Below are 14,874 nucleotides of genomic sequence, written 5' to 3'. Positions count from 1 at the left end.
GGAGCTGACAGAAGGAAGAAACAGGATTCAATGATGAGAAAGAAGCAGCAGCTACAAGACCCCTGGAAATTTCTGAATAAGGGAAAAGAAGATTGCATCATTCTTCAGAGAACTTTTTTCAACTGTTGTTAACTCTTAGCGGAAACTATGGCTGTTACTAATCAGTGACATGCTTGCTACCGCATCCATGAGTTCATTTCTGTACAAATTTCCCGATAAGTGCAGTGACACAGCAAGTATAAAACAGCAATCCGAGTATTTTATACGAGGCTATGGTGCTGTGAGTCATTCTGACACTCCTGCTGTGTATGGCAAAAAAAAAAACCAAAAAATCAGGGGAATGAGAAGGCAAAACTGTGAGCCTCCTCTGCCCTCCTAAGGTTCTTGGCCGGACTATTTTGCATGGCAAGAGGCAGCATGTGCAATGGCTGGGAAGAGAAACAGTCATGGCCAGTGTGGGTCACTACACTTCTTCCTCTGCAACATAAGGCCAAAACTGTCTCTCTACCCTCAACGTGGAGGATGAGCAGGACCTGGAGTGAGAAAGAAAGCTGATGGTCCTCAAAAATTACTCTTGCTGGCCATGCATGGCAAAAAAGATCTGGCATAGCCACAGGTACCTTCCCACCTTCCAGTGGCGCTTCTGGAAGCAACGACACTGCTGCCCCCAGCAGAGTCCCTGCTGGTTAACCTACAACTCAGAGGGGAAATGAGGAACGCTATTCCTGTCTTGTTAGCAATTCCCAAAGAACGCTTTCAAGAAAATGTGGTTCCAAGGGTATTCCTACATGGGCCTGTTGACGTGTCTGTCATCGTACATTTTGTGTATAAGGACCCAAAAGAGAAAGGCATTTTAGAGGTGTTACAAGATAATTTTTTTAAGAAGTTCTCCCATGAATTTTAAAACCATTCTCATCCTCTTACTTATTTGCTGAGCTCTGCTATAGGAATTACAAGCTGAATTACACGTTGACAAGCAGTCATGTGGTCATGGCAATTTTAAGGTTTTTGAGACAAAAACTAGTTTTATTTTTTATGTTCATGCTGTGTTTAAGACATAAAGAATCCACACATTCAAACTACTTCAGCCTCTGAAACAGCACGTACTGATCTGCTATACCAGTAGAACATGCATGTTTGGTGGTATCATTCATTCCAGCTTCCACACTAAGCCCATCACCACCAGCAAGGTGTGGACTTGGCCAGCCCACTACACCAACTCCTCTTTGTACCATCCTACACTTGACTGGCATCATTACAATGATAAGAAAAGGTTGTATGAATCTTGCCCAAGTCATTGAAAATCTGGAGGCATTTTGCTGTGACCAGCAAGGCTCGTTAAATAGCAAACTTGCTGTTTATAAAAGAGCCAAGTACATTGCCAAGAAGGCAGGGCAATGGAGGAACGAGCCCGTCTTTTGTGTGCGGTGTAGTTTACTTAGTTCTGTAAGTCACGTAGAACACAACGCACAACCGTGAAAGCTGCACATGTAGCCATAGTGCAGACTCCCCTGCATTTTTTGTACTTGTGCATGCCCTAAGTAAAATAAAGGCTTTGACATGGTATGTGAGAGGTAGGTCCTTTCTGACTGATTCTGACCCTGCAGTCATATTGATCCCAGCAGATGTGTCTGCACACGTTCTAGGGCTTCCCAAATAGAAGGATCTTTCTGCATTGATTTGATTGCAGGGTCAGGTCTTAAGACTGTAAAGACAAATAGTAAACTTTCGAGATCCAACAGCAGCAGTTGAATTTAAATGTGGCAATGCTCCAACAATTTTCACATAGAATGGAGGCTCAAACCAACAGAAAATGGCAGAACATGCTTTATTGTTTCAACTCTAAAGAAAACACCCCAAAAGCGTGAATATTTGCTTTTATACAGCTCTCATCCTTTGAGAGGTGAAGGTGAAAAAATATCACTGCTCCCTTATTACTGCAGACTAAAATTTATTTTTCGTGGTATTTTGCCAATTCGCTTCCCAATGAACTACACCCACCAAGCAGGGTCACATAAATAATTGTAAAAACAAGTTTCCTTTGTGCATGAAGAGGAATGGATCATTTTGAAAAATGTGATGTTTTCAGTACTATTCCTGCCACTATGCAACATTTCTTTAAATTGTGCAATCCATCAATATAGCATTCATAAATGTATTTTTGGAAAAAATCAACTTAAGTTGCTGCATAACAGCAGCAAGTGGGATTTCTCAGTGAAAATCTGGACGAACAGAAATGCTGGAAGACCATATGCCAGTTACTCTACAGCGGAATCCTTGTTCCACCTCTTTTTGTTAGCTTCCTTCAGCCCTTAAAATGAGTTAAATCTTTTAACTAAGCTAAGTAGCAATATTCAGATAGTCTCTGAAGGGAGACATGCCGTCGTATGAACTGCTGATCATCCTGAGATGTTTTTCCTACACTCATTATTGCAGCAAATGAGGCATATGATCAGCAACACATCTAATGGGCAGACATGGCCTTACATGAGCCAGGCTAAAGCATACAACAACCGATACAGGAATCTCTCACCTTTCTTTGTTACTGACATCTCGCACACGGAGTTACACAGTAGTGAAGTTGTGGTTTTCAACCACTCAAGCACTAGCATACAAGTAATTTTTTGTAGAAAAAAGGAGCTAGATTCACTGTCTGCAAAATCAAGGGGAAAATTTTTAATGGTAACAGCAGTCCAGGATGATGTCCTGAAGGATCCCGATACCCTTTCAATTCTCAATTCGTTCACTACGTGATTTACATAAAATAAACATAAACTCTGAGAATAATCTTCAATACTGCCATAAGGTGCAATTAGCAAACAGCATCATTTTAATTTAATGTCGTACGATAATGGTCTACTGTTTCTGCCAAGGCAAGCCAAAAATTCCACATTTATGCATGTTGCACCAAACTCCTTGGCTCACTCAAACATCTGCATTTGTATGCCATTATCACGGAAATTCTCACTTGCAAGTCAATGTCTAAGGTGTCCTGTGAAACACAATCTGAGGTAGCACTGCACAGCTGTGAAGAAGTCCAAAGGCTTTCTGCCTCCATAAACTAGGTTAAGTGATGAGAAAATGTCTTTTCCCTATAAATTAACCAAATAACTGAACTCTGATCAGCATAAAACCTGATTTTGCTTCAAAGCAAGCCAAAAGGGAAATCTGGAGGCAAAATAAAGGTTTCACCATCTTCAACCAGTGAACAAATACTAGACATTGAGAAATCAGCTTTAGTTTTGCATAGTACCATCGGGTTTAAATGCTCTCAGAAATTTATCTAATGAAATATTCATATACAACACTATGCACTTCATCCTAAATACTAGAAGACCAAGTATGAAACAGCAAATAATTTCAGACTTCTCCATGAGAGTATTTGTCAGCAGTTTAAAATTGCACCATGACTTCCACTAAATTGCACCTCAGCCCCAATACTATGGACTTTTTTCCCCATCAACTCACCCAACTTCATAAAGAAACTGCTACCAAATGTTACTAAAACTGCATTTTTGTAAATTACCATGGTCCTTAACTTACTGCAGAAATATATGAATCCAAATAAAAATCCTGCTGTGCTGTTCACAGATTTCTCTTCCATGTAAACAGCTGTATCTGCTGATAAACGACCTGGAAAAAACAGAGTTTGGAACAGGTCTGGGACCATTCAGAGGTTCAGTATTTTCTACATTGCTTGACAGACTTTTGTCCACCTGGAGACTGTCCTCCAAAGATGGCAGTCAAACAGCTTCCATAGGTAATGTGTTTCAATACTTTCCCCATCTTACAGTTTGAAGATTTCTCCTACAACTCAAGCTTCCTTGCTACATTTTACACCTTTTTTTTCCTTCTCCTGACCTCTCTGGGAATACAGAATAGCTTGGTAACATTTTCTTTGAAGAAACATCTACATACCTATTTCTCTCCCGAATACTTTCCTCTCAACACAAAACAATGCCATTTATTTCACGGTCATGGCTCCTAGATTTGCAAAAGATGTTGCTGTATTTCCCTCTGCCTAATTGTCAGATGATAACTATTTTTTTAAACTGCAGTAACCAAAACTGGACATATTTTAACCTTCAGAACATCATGTAGGAGAAGAGGTTATTTTATGCATTTAACACTGCTGCCAATGCATCTTGGTGTAAGGTCTTTGTTGTAAGTGGTATGACGCTGGTGATGCACTAGATTTGCAATCTGGTAGAACAGTCAGATACCGTCCATTGCAGGACTTCTGCCCAACTGTACTCCTGCGGTGAAGGTGAAATTCACTCTTAGCTGGCTGTCTACTAAAGGACACCTTCTCAAAGGTTGGACATCCAATCTAATCTAAACTAGCCTATACAAAATGCCTCTGAACTCAGTGAAGAGTGACAACGCATCTTATCCTGTGCTAAGATAGATGTATGTGGGATGAACTGCCCTCAAGAGAGGCACTCCTCACAATTTAGCAAGGTAAATTGGATACTCAAAGTACTGGTTTATAGCTAAGTTAAATGACAGCTGTCCAATTTGCAGACAGCTATTCAAAGTAAAATATGCCTGACGCACACCGTGCGCTGTCCTCATCGATCTGGGCTCTGCTCCTTGCAAGCCAAAGAGAGAGGAGGAAGCATTTTATACTTTTATTACCCAATATACTTGTGTCTCCTCCCAGCTTAATGCCTTTGGCCACACTTGCTAAGGTAATTCAGCCTCTTACCCGAAAGCACTGCACCGTGCTGGTCCCAGGAGAGAGCCCTTCCAAAGGGAACCCCGCTCATTGGAGCCTCTCATTTTGAAGTGAAGGATTAATTAATTAATTACCCTGAAGACAGGATGAAAACCAGTTTGTTAGGTAGAAGACATTTCTCCTGCTTTCTTATTAGAATGACACCATCTCATATGAGAAAAGTCTTACTGAAAAAAAGTCAGAGCAAATGCTTGTTGGAGGAACTGTTTTCTTTGTAAATAACTTATGGGTCCAAATTAAGTTTTATAAATAAGCATTAAGGCTGGTCTGAACAGTTTAAGAACAACTTTAAGAACAAATACTCATACATATAAGACACACACACTCCTGCTCTCGTAATTTTGACAATAGTGATTTTAATGATGCACAGAAATTAATTGTAAAGCCAGATAAATATAATTTATTTTTCACGAGAGGAAAGCAAATACTAACAAATACTGCTACCTGGCACGCTCAAAGATAAGTTCTCCTTGTCAGTGGTATGGGAGCTGTGGAAAGCACTGCCAAAGCACTGTAAATCAGTTCAAATATCTGTCAAGTGAGACTTCTGGGAAAAGAGGAGGGATTACTATGGCATGGCAAGGGGCATTGCAGCATGCAAAACCTACCACACAGGAGAAACCACTTCTTCCAAATCCTGTTGCTAGAAAGAAATCCACAAAGCTTGGAAAACAAAGGTAGCTCACTTGCACATTCCTCCCTGCACTGACTATGCTGGCCTGGGCTTTAACTGCTTTCACACCCATGGCCTCTCCTCCCCACTCTCAGACAACTGTATAGACTTTTGGTAATACTTGGTCTTTGCAAAAGAACACAGTAGATCCTGTTCAGTAACCGAAGAACAAAACTAGAAGTGCGTTTCATACATCTTCAGCTTCAGTAAAACTTACTTTTCCATTAGCCATTTTAAATTTTCATCACTGTCACACACATGCTAATGTGCTCTCCAAGCACTGTTTTTTAGATATTATACAATAGAATTCATAATGTTTTACTACAAAGTGCTATACATTGGGCATTTAGGATTTTAAAATACTGATACTCTGAGGTTCATTTACTTGCTAGAGCTGAAAATGCCACGCACGACACCTAAAGCTGCACCTAAACCTGGAGATTTGCTTTCTGCTGAGATGCATTTTATTGCTTGAGTTTAGCATACGTTCTTGACTATTTTTGTTAGTGACCTACATATACCAATTATATTTACAAACTGTGAAACGCACATCTATTCTCTTCTTCCTACCCATATATGTACAAAATCTCTATAGACGTAATTCTGTGGAACTTAAACAAAGAAAAGGAACTATTCTTTGCAGCTGATGCCAGGTGGACAGCTTTCTTTCCACAGCTCTCTGTGCCTTACCTGATGTCTATTCCTTACCTCCTTATATCACACTCTTGCTGCAGAGCCCTCTGCTAACTCAACTAATCTCAAGTCTTGCTGCCCGGGTTGCTGTGAATGTAGAGATGTACTCCAAATGCAAACGTCTACTCTCTAGATTTGGTTTTAGAGTCGTGCAAAACCCTGCTTATGTTTCCTATACTAAGATAAATTTCAAACAGATCAAAAAGGCTTTAAATAGAGCAAGAATATTATTTTTGTATTATAGCCTAAAATTCATTAAGTATCTTCTCTCTACTCGACCCAAAGCTAAAAATTATTGACTCAATTTAACTAGATACATATCTACCACATCTTAGTAATGTAATGGACATGATAATGTTGCTTTGTCTACCAAGTGCAAGGACACAGATTTGGATATTATGCAGAGAAGTGGTTTGGGGGTCCCTTGCCAGATTTCTGAACTACTCTTCACAAGACAGTGATGGGAGGTCAACATCTGTTCTAATCAAAGCTCTTCAACATCATAGCGCACAAGAGAAAATATTCATGCATGAGAACTTAATGTTACTTCCATCACACCAGAACAATAATTTAAAAATAAAACCCCAAACCAAACGCTATCCTGCCTCACAGAACACCCACCCACTACCACCACCCATACACTTCTTCAAACAAGTCAGGCATATCCCCATTTAATTTTTTATGAAGGTAATGACAAAAACTTGAGTTGAAGACAAGCAGCTAGATTATCTCATCTGTCCTTGGGCTAACAAAAGAATGCCCGAAGAGTATATATTGTAGTATTTAGTTTCGTCTAAATATATTGACGAACTGAATCCACCAGAACAGTGAAGACTATACACAAATTGATTTATCTTCACCTTTTAGTACTGCACTCTCTAAATACATCTCCTACAGACCAGCACTTAAATTTACTCTAAATTGAAGACCATAGTTCTGAATAATCCTTCTGGATTTGACTTTCAATGCTCAGCAATTGTTCCACAGTAGGAAAACCACAATGGAGCAGGAGTGTTGATGCAATAAGATCTTAGTGGGTGTTTCAGACACATGAGTTGTCAGAACCATAATGCAGTAATAGAATACACTCAGTCATCTGTGTGATCTAAGGATACAGGCATATCCAGCTTAACACTGAGATTTCTACTAGCAGAGTATGATCTGCACTAAGCAAAAGCTTTTACGTTGTAAAAATAAAGCTAATTTGATTAACACATGGTGGAGACAAAGTTGCACATGACTAAACTCATTTCCTATTCCTATCTTAGACATCCAGTACCTAATACTGAAGTAACTAGATGTACTCAAGCTATATGCAGAGCAATAGGCCGAAGAACTATTAAAGAAAAACAAAACAAAAAAAGCCCCAACACCACCAACCCAAACCTAGAAAAACAATCAATAATTGATCCATTTTAATTACTGTTCCACTTGCTAAACCCCCAGCATTCTGCCAACTGCTAACCCTTCTGAAGAGGAACGCTTACTTTCTCCATTGATAATATACATACTGCATTAAGAAAACAATCCTGAAACGGACAATTTCACTAGTGCTTTTTTTTTTATACATAAGAAGTGATGTCTAACTGTACTTCCGAACTTATTATTTCAGCTATTTTGTTTTTTTTTACTGAAATTATTAACTAGCTAACTGGGAGGAAACAATTTCAGAGAAAACAAAGCCTTTTTAAGAAAACAGAAAACAAATCTTTTATGTTTTAAGAACAAAAACCAAACATGAATAAGTATTTCACCCTATCTTCCCAGCCCAATATTAACAAAAAGCTTCACTATATTTTATGCTAAAAATGTACCTTTCTTAGGGCTGTTTGAATGGGGTTTTTTGCTTGAGCTCAGAAGAGTAATCATTGAGTTTATGCACATAACTTACTCTTTAATACTTTCATTATTTTGGGATGCTAAAGTATGACCTTGGAACCCCAGAGCTAAATTCTAAACCACTGCAAGGAACAAGAGGAGGAAACACTGCATGATGGAGCAATATACAGTGGTGGTCTTTCTAGGACAGCACTTCTAGGCACAGAAGCCTATTGGTACTTCCCTCATGAGGAAGAAATATTCCTCTACAAGACCTTTATTTTATGATGTGGGGCTCTGGCAGCAATAAGAACCTCAGAAGAAAACTGTTCCTGTTTACACTGAGCTCTGGAAAAAAAACCAAACAAAAAAACCAACAATTGGATTTGTCCCCCGAGTCAGCTCACAGCATAGTGCTCGCTGCATACTGCTTATTCAGGAACACCACAGGCTGATACTGTCACGCAAAATTCCCCTGTCCTCGATGTCCCTACCCTGACAACAGATCCACTACAAAAAAAAGAGACTTAATTGTTTAATTGCACTGTATTTTGCAGATCCCATTTACTAACCTTCCACAGAACCTATGGGCTTGGCTTTAGTACACCTGTTCTTACTGACATACATGAAATGCAGAAAAGGAAAAAAGAATGCAACCTGGCTAACTTGTCACACATTTATTATTTGATCTTCAGTAATTTCACTGATAACTCCCTTCCTAGATTTGATGAAAGAAAGGCAATGTTTCTTTGTAGTCACACAGCCTGCAAAGTTATTCAGATTTTGTCAGACAGGTTTTTTACGGTTTTGAACAGCAACAGAAAAAAAGTTACTCCCAGTTAGTGGATTGAGAGAACCACCCAGCTCAGCCCACCCAAGGTAATATTGGGAAAGTTCTGTTGTCTAGAAAGCACATAAAAATAAACTTGCCTTCCATAAAAATCCTGTTCCAGTAGATTCTTCCAACGTGATTTCCTCCAAGAAATATTAGATTTGATAAAATCAGCATTGAAGTGCTAACAGATGCTAGGACAGCATGAAGTCGACGACGAATTCTTGGAGAGAAGAAATGCTCCTGAGAGGGGAAAAAAAAAGGTGCAGTTGAAGTTAACAATCCCTATAATTTTTCAAGTAAGGTTAGAAAAAGAAATTGCAGTTACAATAAACAACTTTTATACAGAAGTTCAAATCCTTATGGAACAGACCCCAAAGCTTTTAAAACATCTAGCAGAACTCCCACCAATGCTATTTAAGTTTGGGTAAGACTTAACGATAAAAAGGGGTCTTGAATCACAGTTGAGGCTGGAAGGGACCTCTGGAGGTTACCTAGAAAGGTCATCAAAGCAGGGTCAGCCAGAGCAGGCTGCTCAGGACTGTGTCCAGTCGAGCTTAGAATATCGCCAGTGATAAAGGCTGCACAACCTCACTGGACAACCTGTGCTGGTGTTTGATTACCCTCACGGTAAAAAAGTTTTTCTTACATTTAAATGGAATTTCTTGTATTTCAGTTTGTGCCCATTGCCTTTTGTCCTGTCGCTAAATACCACTGAGAAGAGTCTGGCTTTGTCTTCTTCCCCCCTCTCAGCCTTCTCTTCTCCAGGCTGAACAGCCCCAGCTCTCTCAGTCTCCCTTATAGCTGATGCTCTAGTCCCCTCACCAACTTTGTGGCCCTTTCCTGGACTCACTCCAGTATGTCCAGATCTGTCTTGTACTGGGGAGCCCAGAACTGGACACAGTTCTACACATTCTATATATATTTTTTTTTTAATTAAATGTTCTCATTGATGAATTTTTGCTGATGGATGTAAACAGTAATGACATGCTTCTGGCGGGGATAATACTATCCAATAGTTTCCAACATGGACTAAAGCACTTCAGTACAAAAGAAACACCATCAAACAACTTCGGAAGTCATTAATTTTTTGGCTAATTAATAAGACTTCACAGAAATATTCTAGAGTTAGATCAGAACTGTTTGTCGCAATGACTCTTAATTAATAGCTAATTTCATATTAAAAAAATGTAAATACACATGCAGTCCCAAACTTTTTTTCAGTGCAAATACAACTGCTCACATTTGAGAAGCGTAAACATCTGTTGTAAAGTTTTTGGTACTGTTGTTGTAATGATACAAATAAATTATGTCTCTCTCCACCATATACTAGCTTACATTTTTCAGAATCTATATTTTGCATTATCACCTGAGGTGTGAGTGCAGCACAGACACTGCAAGAAGATGGTCAAAGAAGGATGAGAAAGTTTTAGCTTCCTCCAATATTCATTTGTCAGAACAAATTATAAAAAGCATTATAGCACATCACATGGAACTATTGTCTCATTACTGCATAAGGAAAAATATCTCTGCCCCAGGCTAAAAGCCTCTTTACATAAGGCCTGAATCTGCAAAAGACCAAATGCTCCGTGTAAAGTGAGGAGCATTTGCCAGGCATGGAAACTAAGGAAAATACCAGGAGCTTCTCAGCCTTCATGTCATTAACAGTGGTGTTACAGAAAACAGTCAGCCTTGTGACTGCAGCATGAAAAAAAAAGAGTAGCAATTAATCTTCAATAGTTGCAGCCACACCAAAATTCGTGCTCAGATACGTGAAACAACATAAACACATGCTCAAAGCAGACCTAAAAAATATGTTGCTAGACAACTCAATTGCTAGTTTTGTAAGCATCAAAACAAATATTTCAACTGCTAGATTATAAAGTGACAAAACTTCAAATAAATGACAGTTACAAGCATAAATATAAGATTTTAACGTATTACTGCAAAGTAGATCTCCGGTAAATGGAGTGTTAGCCCCAGTCAGAACTATATCTAGTGTATGAGTCAGTCTGAGTCAGCACAAAAATGGGGATAGATCAGCTTGAAGGAAAAGTACTCCGTATCAGGCTGTATGCACAATACAGCAACAGTCAATCTTCCATACAATGCTAGGAAAAACATGCATGTATGAAAACAGAGAATGACATTTTTCTCTGAGAGTTCTGGATCAAAACTAAGGCATCACAGAATAAGGGTAGAGAATAAAAGATAATTATATAAATATTCACAGACACTGACAGCTCCTTAGTGAAACAACTTTTTTCCTTTCTAGTACTTTGCATCTCCAAAGATGCCCAAGGACTTCCAAAACATTCTCATCAGTTCATACACAGGCAGAGGATATCTTAAGTTTGTCTAGCCCTGAAATGCACAGCATGAATCCATTGTCCCATATAAGAAAAATGTATGCCTTTTCAGAATGCTTAAGTGTATGTACACAGATAAAATGTTTCAAATCTTCCTACTAAATTCATGTTAACAATCAAGTTTAAATAGTTATGATCATGCTAGCTTGATCTTTCGTGTTAAGCGTCACCAAATTTACTCCCTTCTTACACCATGCTAATTAATTCCGATTGGGCTGCAGCTTACCTATAGGGCACAGTCTATCATCGGATCTAACTTTCACTCTCCCTTTGCCTATCAAACTTACTCATCAGCTCTATAGAGGAAGTTTTAATCAGGAAAGGAAAAAAAAAAAGAATCTTCTGGTAAAGCTGTAGAAAGAGCTAGGGATGGATAACCCATCGGACAGCTGCTGCTGGACTGCATCTTCCACCAAGGCACTGATTAGACCTGGTGAGTTTGTGAGATCTGCCTGTTTTGCAACCCAAAGCAGTATGACTAAAACAAACAACATGAATAGCTAAAAAAGCTCTGCTACTTAAAAAAAATAATAACGCTGTTACTAAAAAAAATAAATAAAACTATCACATATAAAACATCACAATCTACAAAAGTGCTGCATATTAAATAGTACAAATTAACTGCAGTACAGACCATAAAAGCCTTTCATCATTTATAAGGTATGTGAATCATAAAATCACAGAATGTCCTTATTTGGAAGGGACCCACAAGGATCATCGAGTCCAACTCCTGTCCCTGCATGTGACAACCCCTCAGTTCACACCATGAGTCTGAGGGCTTGTCCAGTCTCTGCTTGAACACCGTCAGGCTTGGGGCCGTGACACCTCCCTGGGGAGCCTGTTCCAGTGTCCAGCACCCTCTGGGGGAAGAACCTTTTCCTCGTGTCCAACCTGAACCTCCCCTGGCACATCTTCCTGCCATTCCCTCGGGTTCTGTCACTGGTCACTAAAGAGAAGAGTTTGTCGCCTGTCCCTTCTCCTCCCGTTGTGAGGAAGCTGTGGCCACCGTGAGGTCTCCCCTCAGTCTCCTCTTCTCCAGGCTGAACAAACCCAGTGACTTTAGCTGCTCCTCATATGTCTTCCCCGCCAAACCCTTCACCAACTTCGTAGCCCTCTTCTGGACACTCTCCAGTAGCTTAAAATTTTTTTTATCCTGTGTCCCCAGAGCTGCACCCAGTGCTCCAGGTGAGGCCGCACCAGTGCACGGCAGAGCGGGACAATCCCCTCCCTGCCCGGCTGGCCATGCTGCGCTGGGTGCACCCAGGACACGGTTGCCCCTCTTGGCTGCCAGGGACACTGTTGGCTCATGTTCAACTTGCCGTCAACCAGAACCCCCAGATCCCTCTCTGCAGAGGTGCTCTCCAGCATCTCGTCCCCCAGTCTGTATGTACAGCCAGTTTAAGAGAAAAACAGTTTAGACAAACACTGAACCCTTTCTGGGTTTTGCTCTAGCTAATTTCCATTAACTTTGCTAGGCATTGATCCAAAAAGCAGTAAACATTTTCCTGAGAGTCGTTGATGTCAATGCAGCTTTCACCCAGCTGCAACAAAGGTAAAAAACAAAAAAAACCACAAAAAACCACGTTCTTTAAATATCTCATGTCATCTAGAAAAAGCTAACTATCGAAGTACCCGAGCAGCTATTGTGCTCAAATTAATACACTGGAAGCATTAATTTACCCATAAAAAGGACTCAGGCTGGCCTAGATAGCCCATAATGACATTTGTGGTTTAAGTATCTAACTGTGTGGATTTTTCTTAATATACAGCAAATTGTTTTTATCAAAGCAGACAAAATAAAAAAAAAACCTCTCCACACCCACAACTCTTCATTATGCTATTTAATGCTTTTAACAACATGTTCCATTGCAACAATACAAGCAGCTGCTATGGATTTGTGGTGTTTTTCTGTTTTCTCTTTCCTCTTTCCTGTTGGAAATACGGCTGGAAGACAGAGTGACAAAAGGGCCCATAGGGTCAAAATGACAATGAATCTGTGGCTGCCTGGATGAAACTCTTAAGTTTGCATCCTTCCTCCACGTTCCATCTTACTTGTAATCTCGCATCAATACTTCATCATACTTTACTTTTAGTAATCATGATGACCCCCACCTTCTCACACACTGTGAAATAAAAGTACTGCAGCATTTTAGCTAAAAAAAAAAGGAAAAAACATATTAAAAAAAAATATATATATTGTTGAGACACTCAGTCCAAAGACATGTGGCATGACATAGGAGATGACTGACAAAGGTTGGCTCAAGCCACCTTTGCTGGAACTGAATGAAGTTTGGGTTAATATTCCAGTCCAATTCCTGCCGCGCATGAAGATCAGCCTCAGACATTTCTGTCAGATGTTGGGAAAAAAAACTCTCTCTGCACATTGTTTGGTCTAGCAAAATTGGGTACCATCAGATCTCTTTCAACTGGGCCTTCTCAGTCATCTTACAAAACTAAATTATACTATCATGTAGTGGGGTACCTTGAAAAGTAAATCTGTGTATATGATTGAGAGGGATGGAAGAAGACAGCCATGAAAAGGATTTGCACAGTCCAAACATTCCCATTCCTAAATCCATCTCCAGTTACACATGCGTGTCATATTTAGCCTCTAAGTGAAAAACAAGCCAAAAATAGGAAGCTTGCATATTGGTTGTTTCTTGAGAAAGATAGCTTATGAAGGACAACACGTGCCAGAATAGATTGTTTGGGTCAGAATTGAGAGTCAAGTTAAAGGACATGGTGGAAGTTTGAAGTCAGAGAGGATGTGAGAAAAAATAACAATTTCATTTGCTTTGCAAGGTAATTACACCACTGTGACTGCAAAGCAAACAAACGTGGCAGGAGAAGTGGATTCAGACAGCAGAACATCATTTAAAATAACTTCTCTCTAAGGTAAGAGCTAATCAATAATATATTTGCATTTTTCACTGATTCACAGGACTGTGTAGAACAGTATTACTGAGTGGCATGGGGAGATAAAATTAAGGTCCAGAAATGTTTTTACTGAATGCATTTACACCTTCCAGCTAGCCAACAACAGAGAAAATACTTTGGGGAATATTGACTAGCATAAGCCATCCACCCTCTCATGTGAAAGTTGAGGAGACACCCAAGACCAAATTCTTTATAGCACTCAAAACTAAGTGGTCCTATACAAAATATCCCACTCCAGTCTCCTCTTACAGAAATGTATTCCCCAGTATTTCACCATGGACCCAATTGTACACCTTCCTACAGCAACGGGAAACATCTACGTGTGCTGCATTTGCAATGGATCTCATTTATATAGCAGCTCTGGGACGGATTAAAGCAAACTTCTACATAAAGTCAGTGACATTATCGAGCTTGCTCACACTAAAAAACAAGTCCCATGAAAGGGAATTAAATTTGCTGCAATTTAAACAAGCGTCCATCTTCGTGGAGTAAAACAGAGATTCACAAGGTTTATTTATTTTTAACTACTCTTCTAGAGACATGACAATCCAAGCACATGGCAAAATAAGAGCGTATGGTAAAACTGGAGAAGTAGTTGAATATTTCTTATGGGAACATATGCACCATGGAATAAGACTGTCAGATACTATGGCCAGAGTGACATGAAACATGTGCTTGATACTACAACACTACACAGATTACATTATTCTATTCTCACCTGCCTTTGGTTTTTAAAGGGTCAAAATAATTTAGTACATTTTTTTAGAAAAGGTGTCTTTTTTAAACATATATTTATTTACTATCTGTTCTACAG

At 39.5% G+C, this 14,874-nt stretch overlaps 1 protein-coding gene across 1 annotated transcript in view; it reads right to left on the bottom strand.

Moving 5' to 3' along the window:
- Positions 1-14,874, bottom strand: part of HHAT (hedgehog acyltransferase) — a 159,307-nt gene that overhangs the window by 57,829 nt on the left and 86,604 nt on the right. The window contains exon 11 of the mRNA XM_065631678.1: positions 8,853-8,997. Coding sequence (XP_065487750.1) covers positions 8,853-8,997 — 145 coding nt within the window. The remainder of the gene's footprint in view (positions 1-8,852; positions 8,998-14,874) is intronic.

The sequence above is a fragment of the Caloenas nicobarica genome, chromosome 3, assembly GCF_036013445.1.
Source record: "Caloenas nicobarica isolate bCalNic1 chromosome 3, bCalNic1.hap1, whole genome shotgun sequence".
NCBI lineage: Eukaryota > Metazoa > Chordata > Aves > Columbiformes > Columbidae > Caloenas > Caloenas nicobarica.
This window is presented reverse-complemented; position numbering and strand designations above follow the sequence as displayed.